General features: G+C 47.9%; 1 protein-coding gene across 11 annotated transcripts in view; it reads right to left on the reverse strand.

Moving 5' to 3' along the window:
- Positions 1-7,897: 7,897 nt before the first annotated feature.
- MYT1L (myelin transcription factor 1 like) overlaps positions 7,898-15,483 on the reverse strand; it is a 537,379-nt gene continuing 529,793 nt past the window's right edge. For 6 of the 11 annotated variants that reach the window (XM_023192653.3, XM_023192649.3, XM_023192650.3 and 3 more), the window contains 2 exons: positions 11,089-11,232; positions 7,898-10,776 (listed from right to left, as the gene is read on the reverse strand). In XM_023192653.3, coding sequence (XP_023048421.1) covers positions 10,636-10,776; positions 11,089-11,232 — 285 coding nt within the window. In that variant the 3' untranslated portion in view covers positions 7,898-10,635. Of the gene's footprint in view, positions 10,777-11,076; positions 11,233-15,483 lie in introns of those variants that run through there. The other 5 variants (XM_023192656.1, XM_023192657.2, XM_031934176.1 and 2 more) reach the window with 3 other exon arrangements.

Consider the following 15,483-nt stretch of genomic DNA (forward strand, 5'->3'; position numbering starts at 1 on the left):
TGAAGCTAGGCTGTGGTCTCTCATTCTCCTCTTTCCCTCCTCAGCCTCCCCTGAAGCATTGGTAGAAACTGGAATTCCTGTGCCCCGAGGCAGGTCCTAGAAACTAGAGGTCCCTTCCCCAGAAGCAAGCCAAAAACCCGGAAGGGTCACTTTCTCCCATCTGCCTTCAAGACACTCATTTCAGAAGGGTCCTGTCCCGTAGACAGGAGGAAGAAACTGCAGGGGCCAAGGGGAAACCCCCTTTTCACCCGCTGAAGGTTTGCTGAAAGTCCTCTGGTCAAAGGACGACTACTAAGAGTAAAGGACGCAGATAGGAGCAGGCACAGCGTGAGGAAGTGACTGCCTCACCGTGCGATGGGACAGACGCTGATACACCCGTCCTTTTAGGGGAAAGGGAGGTGGGGCGTGTGGATGAGTTTAGCGGGTAGTAAATGACCTTTGGGGAAATTCAATGGGCTTGAAGAATATACAGTGACCTGAGGCAACGTCTGTTGGGCCCACAGAGCAGACAATGGCTTATGACACGTGTCTGTCCAGGTGGCTTGAGAGTTTGGTCTTTCTTTCTGTGATGGGAATCCAGCCGAGAAAAACTCAAGGAAGAGGCCAGGGGTGACCGTTTCCTTCTTTGGTGGGTCCAGACTTTGGGCAGAGAAGGGAGCTGCAGAGAGCAGCTTCACCCTGTGCTTCGGGAGGCGGGGGATTCCGACGGGACGCGAGGGAGGAGACCAGAGAGACCTGGAGAGGCTGTCTCTTCAGTTCAACATGTCAAAGTACCACATTTTGGGGTGTCAATTCCCGAGCCCCCAGAGCATGCTACACAGAGAGGCTGAGAGGAATGTGGACAGCCCGGCCTTGCTGGGGCCCCTGCTGGGCGATCTCTCTCTTTGTCCCGTCATGTTTCTGCATGACTGCCCATCTTCGTCATGTTTCTGCGTGGCCACCCGTCTCCGTCATGTTTCTGCGTGGCCGCCCGTCTCCGTCATGTTTCTGCGTGGCCGCCCGTCTCCATGGAATCTGAGCAGAACCTCAGTTTTCCCTTGGTCTTCGGGTCTTCCTTTGGAAGCCTCGGAGGCTACAGAAAACTTGGATTAAAGAAATGCATTGCGTTTGTCTCTTGTTAACCTGCCTTTCATTCTAGGAGGGTCAGCCAGGTCGTGACCTCATGATGAGTGAGGAAAGGTCTCACACCAAACAGGACTCTTGCTGAAGGCAGCGGGAGGATCAGGTGTCGCCTGTGGATGGGGAGAGATGAGGAACCCAGTTAGCTATGGAGGGGGTCAGATGTGGAGGGTGGGGGATTCTCTCCAAAGCAACGTAATATTTTTGCCACAACTGGGAGAGGCAGGCCCAACAGGGAGAATGCTAAGGTCAAGCCTAAGGAGCCTGACTGGACTTCGGTCAAGGCAGGTCTTTCCAGCACCGAGGAGGTGATAACAAGATAATACATGCTTTCGTTTCTTTGAGGCCTTGCTCAAATATTTTTTCTGTTCTTTTTTTTTTTTTTTTTTTTTTGAGACAGAGCCTCACTCTGTCAGGCTGGAGTGCAGTGGCACGATCTCAGCTCACTGCAAGCTCCGCCTCCCTGGCTCAAGCAATTCTCCTGCCTCAGCCTCCTGAGTAGCTGGGATTACAGGTGTGTGCCACCACGTCCAGCTAATTTTTGTATTTTTAGTAGAGATGGGGTTTCACCATATTGGCCAGGCTGGTCTCAAACTCCTGACCTCAGGTGATCCACCTGCCTTGGCCTCAAAAAGTGCTGGGATTACAGGCGTGAGCCACGGCGCTCGGCCACTCAAAGATTTTTTTCAATGCAAAATAGAAGTTACTTCACCTTTAAAATGACACATTGAAAAATCCTAGTTCTTTCTAAGGCTTTTATTTTATTTTGAGACTAAGTCTCACTCTGTCACCCAGGCTGGAGTGCAGTGTTGTGATCTCAGCTCACTGCAACCTCTGCCTTTTGGGTTCAAACAATTCTCCTGCCTCAGCCTCCCAAGTAGCTGGGATTACAGGCGTGCACCACCATACCCGGCTAATTTTTGTATTTTTACTAGAGATAGGGTTTCGCCGTGTTTGCCAGGCTGCTCTTGAACTCCTGGCCTCAGGTAATCCATCTGCCTCAGTCTCCCACAGTGCTGGGATTACAGGCATGAGCCACAGCACCAAGCCTTTCCTTAAGCTTTTAAAAACTCAACTTACAAAAGCTGTTCATTTGTTTAAATACGACAGGTGTGTGAGCAATCGAGATTTAGGGGTCCTTTGATTAACTTTTGGTCCTGTCCACAAAGTGGTGAACTGAAGATCATTAAACCTTCCACACAGGTTTTACAAGTGCGATGTGCTCGCACGCCCCTAGAAGCTCCACTGTCTGTTGCATCCTTGTATTTTTTTTCTTTTTTGACAATAAAGCCGATAAGCAGCAGGGCTGTGTTTCTTTTAATGCGGCTGGGTGCACATGTGGAGGGATCACAGTTACATCAATAACAAAAATACACAATTGAAATTTTAGTCCCATGGCGGAGGCATCACTTTAATTGATCAGATTCTCTTAAATATTTCAGTTCCTAAAATGCTAATTATGCCTAATTCTAACACAGAAAATGGTTTATTTCTTCATTCTAATTTTTGCAACGTTGAAAGATGCCTACGACTGAGAGACGAAAATACAAGTGGACAACGGACCAACCACATGTAAAAGCAGAAATCAGACCCACAGACGGCACAGGAGACCAAGCCCTTACCTGCGACGAACAGCCCAGGATGCCCACCTGCTATCTGCAAATCAGACTTGCAGGAGTCCTGATCGCTGTCCCTAGTGACGATCCAAAAAGCTGAGCAGCAACCCCCCGTAACAATCAGCCCCAACTGGTCAGAGCTTAATGACTCACTGCCCTGACTCCTGCCCTGACGTCCATTGAGGACAACCCGAGAAAGACAAACGTGCTCCCCCGACACTCACACGGGATGCCCCGATTCCAGTTGCCGCCCCAGCTCCCAGGCCAGCAGCCTCCATTGGGGCTCACCAGGTGCCTTCCCTTCCCCTGGGAATCTCCCACACCCAGCCTGCTGGAGTCTCTGCAAAAATGCAAGTGATGGCGGTCGGCTCCCTAGCTCTAAGGAGCTCGGGATAAGTAGCCTCAGTCTGTTGTCGTTTGGGCAGTCTTTGCTTATTTCCACCCTACTAAGGAAACAATTTGAGGCTCCCACGTAATTTTGGGGGTGGTTTTCCCAACTTGATGAGGTTTTGTAAACCATCAGAGAGACAGGCTGGGAGTGTCTGGTGAGAGACACGGTGCCCGAGTTATGATCTCATTTTAAGGTATTGTCACAACCTCAATTCTTCATTTCTTTGTAAAGTCGGCAACCTCCATCTAGACTTCTATATCCCCTGATTAACCTCTGCACTCAATTCTATCTAAATAACTTTAAACTAGTGCCTAAGTTCTGAAGATCTTTGAACATGACAATGCTGTATTCTTTTTTTTTTTGAGATGGAGTCTCGCTCTGTCGCCCAGGCTGGAGGAGTGCAGTGGCCGGATCTCAGCTCAGTGCAAGCTCCGCCTCCCGGGTTCCCGCCATTCTCCTGCCTCAGCCTCCTGAGTAGCTGGGACTACAGACGCCGCCGCCACGCCCGGCTAATTTTTTGCATTTTTAGTAGAGACGGGGTTTCACCGTGTTAGCCAGGATGGTCTTGATCTCCTGACCTCGTGATCCGCCTGTCTCGGCCTCCCAAAGTGCTGGGATTACAGGCTTGAGCCACCGCACCCGGCCTGCTGTATTCTTCTTAAACCTTCTTTTCTGGATAGGTCACGTCTTACTTGGATTCTAATATTCCTAGGCCACATCTCCCTTTAAAGAGGTTATTCCTAGTACAGGAGGGAGACAGAGTCCTGTTGACTCCAACACGGTCCCCTCCTGGATAGAGGGTCAGAGATTCTCTCTTCGGGAAAAAATGAGGAGAGGGTTGGGCTTTTCCATGACCAGTCTCACTGCGGTGAGACATTTCTCAGGAACACCTCTGCTGTCGGACACGCCTGACAAGGATGGTTTCAGGGGCAGATGCTGTTCAGGTGTCCGGAGGCCCCTTCTGTGGGGACAGCTGTGTGAGACACCTCGCTTGGGGCTGACGCCTACGAGAGTTCAACGACGGCGTCTCTGGCTCTCTCCCCAGATGGTCTTGGGTGTTTTTGTTCCCCACATATCAAAGAAGGCAAATGAGTTGAACGCCTACTGTTTGCATCTCACACATGAGAGGAAACAATTTGTTCCTTAGAAAAGGGAAACACAATGATTGTTCGTGGTTTTTATCAGACGCTTCACATGTTTAAAGGGAAACAATGATTGTTCATGGTTTTTATCAGACGCTTCACACGTTTTGTTGGTGGCCTGCGGAAAGAGCATGGTTCTCTGCTGTTGCTGGGCAAGGCTACCAGCCTCCGAGGGGAGGGGTGGATCCTAAGGAAGGCCGGGCTCCCACCACATTCGGCCAGAAAACAAGGCTGTGGTGGAAGCCGGGGACAGCTGTTGGGCCCTAAGTATTGATAGCCATGATTTACCTTCGATTATCTCTCTTTCGGGCTCTAAGACGGAATTCTCAATTTCCTGATTCCATCACCGGCCCCTCCCTCTTCTTTCCTTCTCTGATTAATTTCCCGCCTTGTCTGGCCATCCACATGCGCATCCCTGTTTGTGGGCAATACTGATCCTTCTTTATTTCCTTATCTTACCTTGCTCAACGAAGACTCGAAGCAACTGGAAGGACATGAACAATGCTCTAGAAAGAAAAAACCCATTAAATTGAAAAACAAGAAGAGGATGAAAGGAAATTAGGATGCAAGGATGGTGTCAGAGACCAAAGGTGACTCCATCCGGAGGAAAGTCCAGCAAACCCCATGTTTGGCCTCACACAGGGAAGGCCTCATTCAGACCAGCTGTGAGGCTTCCCCTTCGGCCACTCTATTTGATACAGAAAATCGGGGTGCCCGGGAGCTGCCATGTGCCTGTTTTATTATTATACAAGGAGGGCTGTGCCAACTACATTTGTTAGGATGGGAGTTTTTCTTTGTGTTGTTTCTCGCTTGACCCAGGGTCTGAACGGTGACTGATAACTTGTGAGTGTCGAAGTAAGTGAAATACAAAGGCTGAAAGCCTGATTGTCTTCATACACTTAAACTGCTTCTCCCTTAAGACCCTGAGCTCTGCCTCATTACCCAGCTGTGTTGCGTAAACCAGTAAGTGTCTGAGACAGGTCTCAACCAATTCAGAAGTTTATTTTGCTAAGGCTGAGACGAAACTCTGATTTTTTTTATCTTGCCCAAATTCCTATTGAAGGGGTCTGGGGAGTCATGCCCTGCAAACCATACATTCTCATCAGATGGGTTTTATTCAACCTATATATCACGACTTAATTTTCCAACCTGACTCTGGCACAACATTACAAGACAAGGAAGAAAATCAAAATATTTTACCCTACAACATGTTTCTTTGCCATATTTTGAAATGGCCCTGCAAAATTGTTCTTTGTAGGGGAAATTTTGCATCTGTAAAGAATCTCTGTTAATATAACTCGATCTTTTTCTTCTAGGCCCTCTCAATCCTGAAGAGATTAACTAAGAGCTGAGTAGGAAGGCCAGGTGCAGTGGCTCACACCTGTAATTGCAGCACTTTGGGAGGCTGAGGTGGGAGGATCACAAGGTCAGGAGTTCAAGATCAGTCTGGCCAACATGGTGACATCTCGTCTCCACTAAAAATACAAATGTGACAGTGTGTGCCTGTAATCCCAGCTGCTCGGGAGGCTGAGGCATGAGAATTGCGTGAACCCAGAAGGTGGAGGCTGCAGTGAGCCAAGATTGCACCATTGCACTCTAGCCTGGGCAATAGTGTGAGACTCCATCTCAAAAAATAAATAAATAAAATAAAATCTGAACAGGAAACATTAGCCATCTATTGTCTCTAAGAGAAGTCACTAAAGACTTCAAAAGAACTTTGGTTTCCACAATCTTTATCTTAACTTGAACATTCCCTTTCTATCAATTCCAGGTCTTTAGACAAACTCAACCAATTGTCAACCAGAAAATGTTTAAATTCACCGATAGCCTGGAAGCCCCCACTTTGAGTTGTCCCACCTTTCTGGACCAAACCAATGTATATCTTAAATGTATTTGTTGATGTCTCATGCCTCCCTAAAATGTATAAAATCAATCTGTGCCCCGACCACCTTGGGCACATGTTCTTAGCACCTCCTGAGGGCTGTGTCATGGACCATGGTCACTCATATTTGGCTCAGAATAAATCTCTTCAAATATTTTACAGAGTCCAACTCTTTTTGTTGACAGTGTGCCCCTTCATGCATTTGTAATTTTTTTCTATACTCTTCACCTACTTTATCATAATCCCCTTATTAAAAGGTTTTTATAGCCATTATTTTAAGAGCTCTCTAGTACTCCATAAAGTTCATGGATCATGAATTGCTTAATCATTCCTCCGTAATAGGACTTTAGGGTTGTTTTTATTGATTTTGGTACATTTGTAATTGTTTTGGTATTTCTAGTACAGACTGAGATTGAGGCAAAATATAAATTTTCTAAGATTTTTGAAAATATTAAGTTGCTTTCTGAAATATTTACGCCAATTCTCAGGCATACTCTGCTCCTATGGAAAAATAGCTTTTAATAATCCTAACAGACAGACCTGAGTCCTACATCATTAACTTGGCTTGCTCCTAAAGACAGCCTTTGACAGAGCTTCTTCCACCCCGCGGGTCTAGAGAGACAGAGATGCAGGGCCGCAGGAGTGAGAGTCGCCCCTCTCTTCTGTCAGCTCTGAGGACTCCACCAAGGACTGGAGGGGGACTCACTGCAATCACCAGCGCTTCCAGGAGGCATCGCTGTCGCCAACGAGCCATCAGAACACACTAGCTTATGAGAAGTGCCCAGGGGACCTTGAATCGTGAAGCAGCTGAAGGCACTACTGGGAATAAATTATGAAATTTAACCAAGGTTGTCAGAGTCCCTTTCTCAAATGTTATATTTTGGGTGATTATGTCTATGAGAGGAGGGTAGTTTTGGAATTTCAAACCATGACATTTACTAATACAGTTGATGTGAAAGTGGGTAATTCATTGTTAAACTATATTTGAAGGGCAATTTAAGTTTTACGGGTGACTTGCTGCTGGGATCCTTGCCAACAGCATGGAAGTAACAAGGCATCATCTTTCAATGCCCAGGTAACCAACGATGGGCCGTCTGTCCTTCTGCTCCCGACGTGAAACTGGAGAAGGACACGTCTCCCAGTTCACCTGAATCAGTCAGGAGGTGGCAGCCAGTTTGGGACATTTTGTAAAACAACGGTCCTGGGCAGTTGAAAACTGTCTGTGATCTGGGAGACAGCAGGCTGAGAAACTGCTCAGTAATAAGGAGGTGACAGGGACAGAGAAGGGACAGGGACGGACCAGCTGGGAGCAGTGCACCTCCTCGACTGGATTCCAGAAGAAAGCCTCTACAAAGGACGTGACTGCCCGGCCTAGGCGCGCTGAGATGTTCACCAAAGCACAATGGCAACGCCCCCAAGTGTGGTGGCTGCAGGGCTGCTGGCGGAGAATTCCCTGTCCAGGGGAGCCCTGTGCCGGGAGGCACCATGTCCTCCATCCAGGCTGGCTCTCAGATGGCCTGGCCCAGCGAGGGGCAGGAGCAACAGCAAACGGGAAAAGGACGGCCCAGTGGGGATGCCGAGACACTCACATAGTTTTCTAAAAGTCATTGACTCCTATATGCCTCAGAGTTGAGAACCAAACTGGTAAAAATGTTAAAAGCAACTAAGCTGGAGTGAAAGGCTTCGAGTGGATCCCACGGGGCCCCAGAGAGCATTTCCCAGACTCAAGTGAAGACGCAGACCCGGGTTAGAGATCCTTCGTGCTACAAATGTGGCAACACCTTTTTTATTTAGAGTAAGATGTGTTAACATCCAGCATGACAAAATTTGTACAAAGTTCACAATTTAAAAATGAAGTATCACAGCAACTTGTGATTCCACACATTTATAGCAAAATTAAAGTGTCAACAAACCCATGCCGTGTAGTACAAAAATAAATCAAACTTCAGTTCCACAGAGAGCACAATAAATAGTTTATACAAAATTCTGTCTTAATAAATGATTACTTAAATTAACTTAGAAATGAATATGAACAATAAGTTATAATAAACTCTGATGACTCACAATAATTCCATATGAAAGGTCAGCATTCTAATATGTGACACTTTTGTGATCCCTATATAATAGTCACAGATAACTTTTGATTTGATATTATGTACCAACGTTAGATGAGCAGCAGGTTTGTGCTTAAAATCCCTTTCCATTGTACATAGGTGATAACAATAAGAATCCAAAACTGATACTATCTAGTACTCTACTAAAAGCATTACTATATTGGCAAAGAAGCTGCAGACACAACGCGGTGGGGAAATGCATATGCTGTTATGAACAATGGGGGCCCTAAAGGCGGCTGGGGCCCTGGGCCACACGGACGGCCTCAGGTGACTGCAAGCACCTTGCTTCAGCTCTCAAAACGCATTCTGAGCATGGCAGCTGCAACCAATAGCACAACAGAAAGGGGGCGCTGTACAGAGAAGGTTCCGCAGAGCCCCAAAGTAATTACATCATCTTTTTCCCAGCTAGTTATTAAAGTCCTTGTGGAAAACTGTAAGCTTTTGTACAGTGAACAGTATAAAGTGCCGCTGGGATATACATATATTTATACATATATATATATACCGAGGTTGAGTATTGTATCAGAATATTTGTCGTGAGATCCCTGTAGTCTCCCTTCGCAACATTATTGATCGGCCATGAGGGCTCCTCTATAATCCATCCAGGTTCAGTGTCACAAGGCTACTGACACGAGGAATTGCACACCTCCGTACGGATATATAGGACAAGGTAAGTGCAAATAGTCGACTGGCACATTGTGGGGACAATGACCCTGTAAGTCCTGTTCTGCTAAAAATATTTTTTTTTATTTTTACAAAACCCATCTTTTTTTTTTATCTCATAACAAAAATTTAAAGTACGTCTGTACTTCCTGCATAACATCAAGACATGGAAGGAAGAGATGCTATTAAATGGAAATCAAGTCAACATCAGAAAACACAACACATCGTCAAAGGACTACTCAGAAGGGGGAACGCAGCGCTCAAAAGTGGTCTTATGCATACATATAGTGCAGTCATTTGGAGTAAAACAATCAAATCTGGAAGGTATAAACAAGTCTAAGATGATCTAGTTTAAAGCAAAAAAGTGCTGAAGTATATTTAGTTACTTTTAAAATCTGATTGCATTCATTCTTAGAATAGTCACAAGAAATCAAACAACAAGGCTCTGCAAATGCTCTATGGTCAACTGGTCTCCAACCAAGTGTAGAACAGAAATGTCGTGGTAAGAGTCCTCTGAATAGGACCAAATGCTTATTCAGAGTCAAAGTCGGGCAGGGGGAGCAGGAGAGAAACTTGACCGAGCTGCCTTCCCACCAGATCCAGCAGAAAACTCGGTCCAGTAACTAGAAGACTCACAAATCATTTGCCTTTATCCCTCAAATGTAAAATAAGAAGGTTCATAACAATAATAGGAATAATCATAATTTTTTAAAGTGAAAAGGGGAAATAAATGTTCTTAAATTATCTTTTAGCTTAAATCGAAAACACACAAATTCTGTTGATAAACTACATTGCAACAACAGACAGTTCAGAGGGGCACGAAACTCTAGGGGAGATACGAGAAGGTTGTTCCAAAGTTTATTGAAAATGGAAAAGGAAATCTTCACGTTGTCCACCTCTGATAAGATCCTGTCTTAACTGGAGTTTCCATAGTCACACCATGTAATGCTTAGGAGTTAATTTAAAAGTGCTGTTTAAGCTGCTTTGAATCTTCTGCCAAGTTTCCATGGCTTGATGTTGTCTTACAATAAATTACTTATTTCATTTCTTACAGTTAATCCATATGCCATTTCCTTGGAATGCAAAAAACCTCATTTATTGCCCCCACCATACACCATCCTCCTAAAACAAACAAACAAAAAAGTCACATAATATTTCCAAGCATTGTTCAAAAATAAAGCATTTTTGCAACCAATTCTTGCTATGAAACAATATGCACACAAAATGTATTTCTTAAATTCCATAAAGTCCTCCAACATGAGGCAAAATGATAACGTCTAAAAAGCGGCTGCTTGGCCACAACATGGTCATTCAAAGCTGTGTGTGTGTGTGTGTGTGTGTCCATTTCAGTTCAAAATACTAAAACATTTAATCACTAAAGCATTAAAAAGAATTTACACTCTATTTATTTTGATCAGCTTACCTCTTCAGAAATAGATAGACCCCCAAATGTGCATACATCAGCAGCTATAAACATTACATGGCAGAACACTATGTCAGCTTACATGGAAACGTACAAAATGTGGGTGTATTCAAAAACTATTCTGCAGGTACTATCTTTAAAGCAAGACATAAAATCATTATGAAGTCTTGTAAGCATAACACTGTTTCAAACAGAAATAAATATAGAACACTTTCTGGTAAGTTACAGCAGCAAAAAACAAGAGGCATCCTTTTTAAGCAAGAGTTTCATCACTACAGCAGCTGTTCAGACCTGAATTCCTCTCACAGCCTGCTTTATATTTTCCAGTAGGGCTTTATTTTCTGGACTCTGATAACGATCTTGATTTGTATACATTTCCGTCAAAGTAGTCACGTAAGCATCAAAATTTTGTTCATTGATTGGATCCTACGAGATATTAAATAGTAGTTCATATACAACTTTTATTTTCTTAATAGTATATTTACAAAAGCATAAAATAGTATCATAGCATAGTGCCCTTGGTTTTATACTATTTCAAAGGCCAGCTCAGAGCACACTTAAGTTTATGGGGTCAGCCCCGCCCATGTTTCTAGCAGTTAACGGTATGGTTTCGGGGTGGTAACCACAAACGTTTGCCAAAGGCTGAGGAACCATGAAAATAACAACAAAAACGGCATCTACTTTAGGCTGTGCGCTGTGAGGACTCCACATCCCTGCCTTGTGCGCTCAGTCACTTACCATGTGCGGCAGCTGGATGTTAGCCAGACTGTGGATCAGAGACTGGCTCAGGTTCGCCAGCTCGTGGAGGAGAGACTCATTCTGCTGCTCAATCACTTTGTTCTCCTCTTCGATGGTCTTCAGGTTGCTCTCCATCGTGGTAATCTGAAACGCACAAGTGCGTGTGACATGTAACACCAGGAGGACCTAGGAGCCCGTGGTCGTTGCCGGGGGCCACAGCCTACCGGGTGCGAAGAAGGGGCCTCTCGCTGAAGGAGAAAGACTTCAGACCTGGTGCTGTGGCTCACGCCTGGAATCCCAGCACTTTGGGAGGCCAAGACAGGCAGATCACTTGAGGTCAGGAATTCGAGATCAGCCTGGCCAACATGGTGAAACCCTGTCTCTACTAAAAATACAAAAATTAGCCGGGCGTGGTGGCGGGTGTCTGTAATCCCAGCTACTTGGGAGACTCAGACATGAGAACAGCTTGAACCAGAGAGGCAGAGGCTGCAGTGAACTGAGATCACACCACTGCACTCCAGCCTGGGTGACAGAACAAGATTCCGTCTCGCTAAAAAAAAAAAAAAAAAAAAAAAGAAACAAAGAAAAAGGCTTTAGTGGTGAGCGCTTGCTGTTTAAGGACCTGCTGTCTATGCTTTGGATTCCTTGCACTTGACAGCTGGGGAAGTGACACTGTTTCCTTGTGCCATCCTGTTCTCTCAGCTGGCCTGACGGGACTGCAGTGTGTAGGGGGCTTTAGTGTTTTACTGACTTGATGCGAATACTTCTCCTTTCTGGCCTGAATCAAATCTGCCACAGCTAAGTCCTCCAATGCTCATTTCTGTGTGGGGGTGAAACTATCTCTTCAGATGGCACCGGGCTGGCACTGTGACCACAGGGTGGTCTTCCTGCATTTCTCTAAGGAAAAAGGCCCACCACGGACCCTTCCTTGAATATTCCAGAGATAATTTAAGTATCATCAAGGTCAAGGTCAGGGCCTCTGCCTATAACCACACAGGACCAACTTCACACGCAGCAGGCGGGGAGCTGCCCTGCCCGTGGGGGTGTCTGCCTCGGGCACCCAGGGGTGCCTCTGCCGTGCGTGATCCGGGGCTGCTCCCTGGAAGACTGAGCCGATCCGCAGAGTTCAGGGCTGGCTTGCCTGGCCTACCCGCTCCTCTCCTCTCCTTCCCCGACATGTCATTCCCAAGTCCTCTCATGAGAGTCTCTCCTCCTCTCCCACTTGGTCCTGCCTTCTCCTGTGTTCTGGCCCTCCCTTGGCTGGACTGGGTCAAATCCCGGGTTCTCCCAGTCACCAGCCCCAGGCACAGACCCTCTGTTAGAAACCTGGAGCCCCCTGGAGATGCCCTCCAGGATGAAGTGGGGAGGGCGGGCCTTCTCCTTGGAAGGAATCGCAGCCCCCCCATTCCTGCAGGGACGGTGCCCTGTGGAGAACCCACCGAAATCACACAGCTTTATGTCCAGGCACGTCCTTGGTGACCTTCTCATTTGTGTTCCTTGGGATTATTTATCAAATTAATGTTCCCCTCCCAGCCGCCCCCTTGCAGGCTCAGGAGTGGATGCCTGCCCTCCCACGACTCCTGGGTGGGCCCCGAAGGGCTGCGTGCCTGGTGCTTGTCTTCCAGAGCGTTCTGTAACCCTTCCTGGGCGGCCACGTGCCTGCACTCACAGCTGGTGTGCAGCTGTGGATGGGACCTCACTAGAGATGACGTCAGTGTAAGCAGACGTAGGTTTTCTATGATGGAATCCAATCTCGGGTGAGGCGCCATTGTCCAGGTCCCGAGGTTTTTAAAAGGCCCACGCAGGGAGAAGGCCAGCAGCAGGACGGGCACCTCTGCCATCTCCCTGAGCAGAGGGCGGCTCCTGCCCTGTGCACCCGGGGGCTTTCCTAGATGGCTGCTGCTCCAGGCCCCTCGGCCCCTTGTCTGTGCTCAGGGAACCCTGCAGAGGCCTCCCCATCGCTAGCCCTCAGCGGGCCCTCCTGGATGAGCCCAGCCCAGCTCGCCTCTGGTTGAGTGTCTCAGAGGTGCTTCTGGCTATTCCTTCCTATCCTAGCCAGGCAAACTGTGGGCTGTTTTTCTGGAAAAGGAGCATAATGCTCCTTGCATTATGAGCTCACACTGGCAGGTGCGGTGTGTTTGCAGTGAGAAGACATTTGTTATTCCTGGGGCCTCTGATCTGGTCTTTGGGGCTCAGAGTAAAGGGAAGTGCAGCTGCTCCCCCGGCTTAGCAGAGAAGCAGCCTGTGGGGTGCCCAAGGCAGGGGTGGCACCCTGTCTCATTGTCCCCAGCAAAATTCATGGGGACACGTTTTAGATCCATTCCTTCTTCAGCCTATGTTCTCTGCTGGGAAGTCGAGCCCCTCCTGCAGAGGCAGAGACATCTGTGCTCAGGAATCTCTGTGAGACTCAAGAGTCAGGCTGTTCCTTCCCATGCTACCCGGGTCTGTGGCTGGGGTGGAGGTGGAGAGGGGGCTCCCGTGCTTATAAATGCTTTGATTTTCTCAAAATGGAACAAATCTCATTATGTTGAATCCACTTAGCAGCGGAACAAAATATGCAGTTTGAATAAACATCCCATCAAAGCCCTGGCCAAAACGATCATCTCCCGAACCAGGCTGCATGGTGAGCCCCATCCAGGGTCAGAGGGGATGCCTGGAGACCCAAAACCAGAACTGATGGGTATCTGCCAGGTCTCACAGCCTTACCTCCCTCAAGCACACCCCCCCGGCCCCTGAATCTCCTGCATCTCCAGCCTACACACATAGGGCCTCGGGCTTCTTGCACGTGGACACGTTTGCTTGCCTGAGGCCTTCCTCCAGGGTGGCAAGAGGCTGTGTCTCAGGGTCACTGTTGCCCATTCCTTACTATCCTAGCCAGGCAAACTGTGGGCTCTTTTCCTGGAAAATGGGAGTAATGCTCCTTGCCCGCAACATACACTCACACTGAGATGTGAGGCATGTTTGCAGTGAGAAGACATTTGTTATTCCTGGGGCCTCTGACCCAGTCTTAGCGGCCCAGAGTAAAGGAGAGCTCTCTCAGAACGTCTTGGAGCTGGCCAGCACGCTGTGACGTCATGGGAGACAGCGCTGCTGAGCAAGGTGATGCAGGGGCTCCGCCCAGCCCCTCATACGCCAGGCCTCCTCTGAGGATGGGGCTGAGCAGGCTGGGGAGGACCACAAAGGCTGGTGTCTCTCTTCCAAACCCAACCCACAGTAGCCACGGTACGTGGTTCCTGGCACTCGGAAGGCGTCCCTGATCACAGGTGCTTACACGGGGTGGGGCCTGTGTCGCAAGTGGATCTGGGGGCCTGGCTGGGAGCTGGGCCGGCCACCTCTGCCATCGTCAGCGATGTGCACTGGCGAATCCAAGTCTGCATTTCCAGAACCACTGAGTCGCCTGTGGCCGAGTGGGGAGCCCTCTGACGACCGTGGGTTCTGTGTCTGATTGTTTAAGAAACACCAAAAGTTTTTCAGGCTGCTAGGAAGCAGTACATTCCCGGATCTTCCAAGAAAGTTCTCGTGTCAGCAGCAGCCTGATGGCCAGTCTAGGTCCAAACCCGCATTTTTACAGACTTGTCCACACCCTCTGTCCTTCCGGACCTCAGCGTTTCTTAGACTGTGCAGCCTCTGACCATACCTGGAGCAGAGAAAGGTCAAATCTAGCCCAGGGCCTGACACTGAAAGCTAAGACTGAGCTAAGAATGGCATTTGCAGTTTTTAGTGGTAAGAAAAAAACACAAGGATAACAGCATTTTGCAACATAGAAGAGCTATTAAGTTCCAACTGTAGAACCACATGACGCTGTGTTGAAACAGGGTCACACTCACACATGTGTCGTGAGGCTGTCACACTGCAACACAGCTACATGGCCCCAGAAGCCTAAAATATTTGCCATCTGGTCCTATGTAGAAAATGTTTGCCAATACCTGGTCTAGACTAAGTACCTGGATGGCATGATGTGTTTAGCAAACATTTCCGGAAGAAGTGTAAAATGGGTGGGAATCGCCAGGCGTTAGCAGTGGGGCGGTGGAAGGGCGTAACCCCAAGAGTGTCCTCGTGCAGGGAGGACGGGCTCCTGCCCATGCCCGGGCTGACCAGGGAGGCTGGACCATAGAGAGGCTTAGCCCCAGGGAGAACAGCCACTATCTGAAAGTGGTGCAGGCTGTGGGATTAACTGACCTGCCAATTTTAGAAGAAGTCAAGTTTCACAGGGCTGTTCACACTGGTCCATCTGGGCCCTCACACCAGGAGCTGGGGGGTTTCTTGTGAATAGCCTGGCCTGAAAACACGAGCTCCCTTTTATACTCAAACACCCCCACCCCCGCCTCCCTGACAAATGCCTGCACTGTTTGGGCCATGGGGGACAGCATCCCAGCCTCCCAGCCAGCTCCCAGG

Source organism: Piliocolobus tephrosceles, chromosome 15 (assembly GCF_002776525.5).
Source record: "Piliocolobus tephrosceles isolate RC106 chromosome 15, ASM277652v3, whole genome shotgun sequence".
Lineage (NCBI taxonomy): Eukaryota > Metazoa > Chordata > Mammalia > Primates > Cercopithecidae > Piliocolobus > Piliocolobus tephrosceles.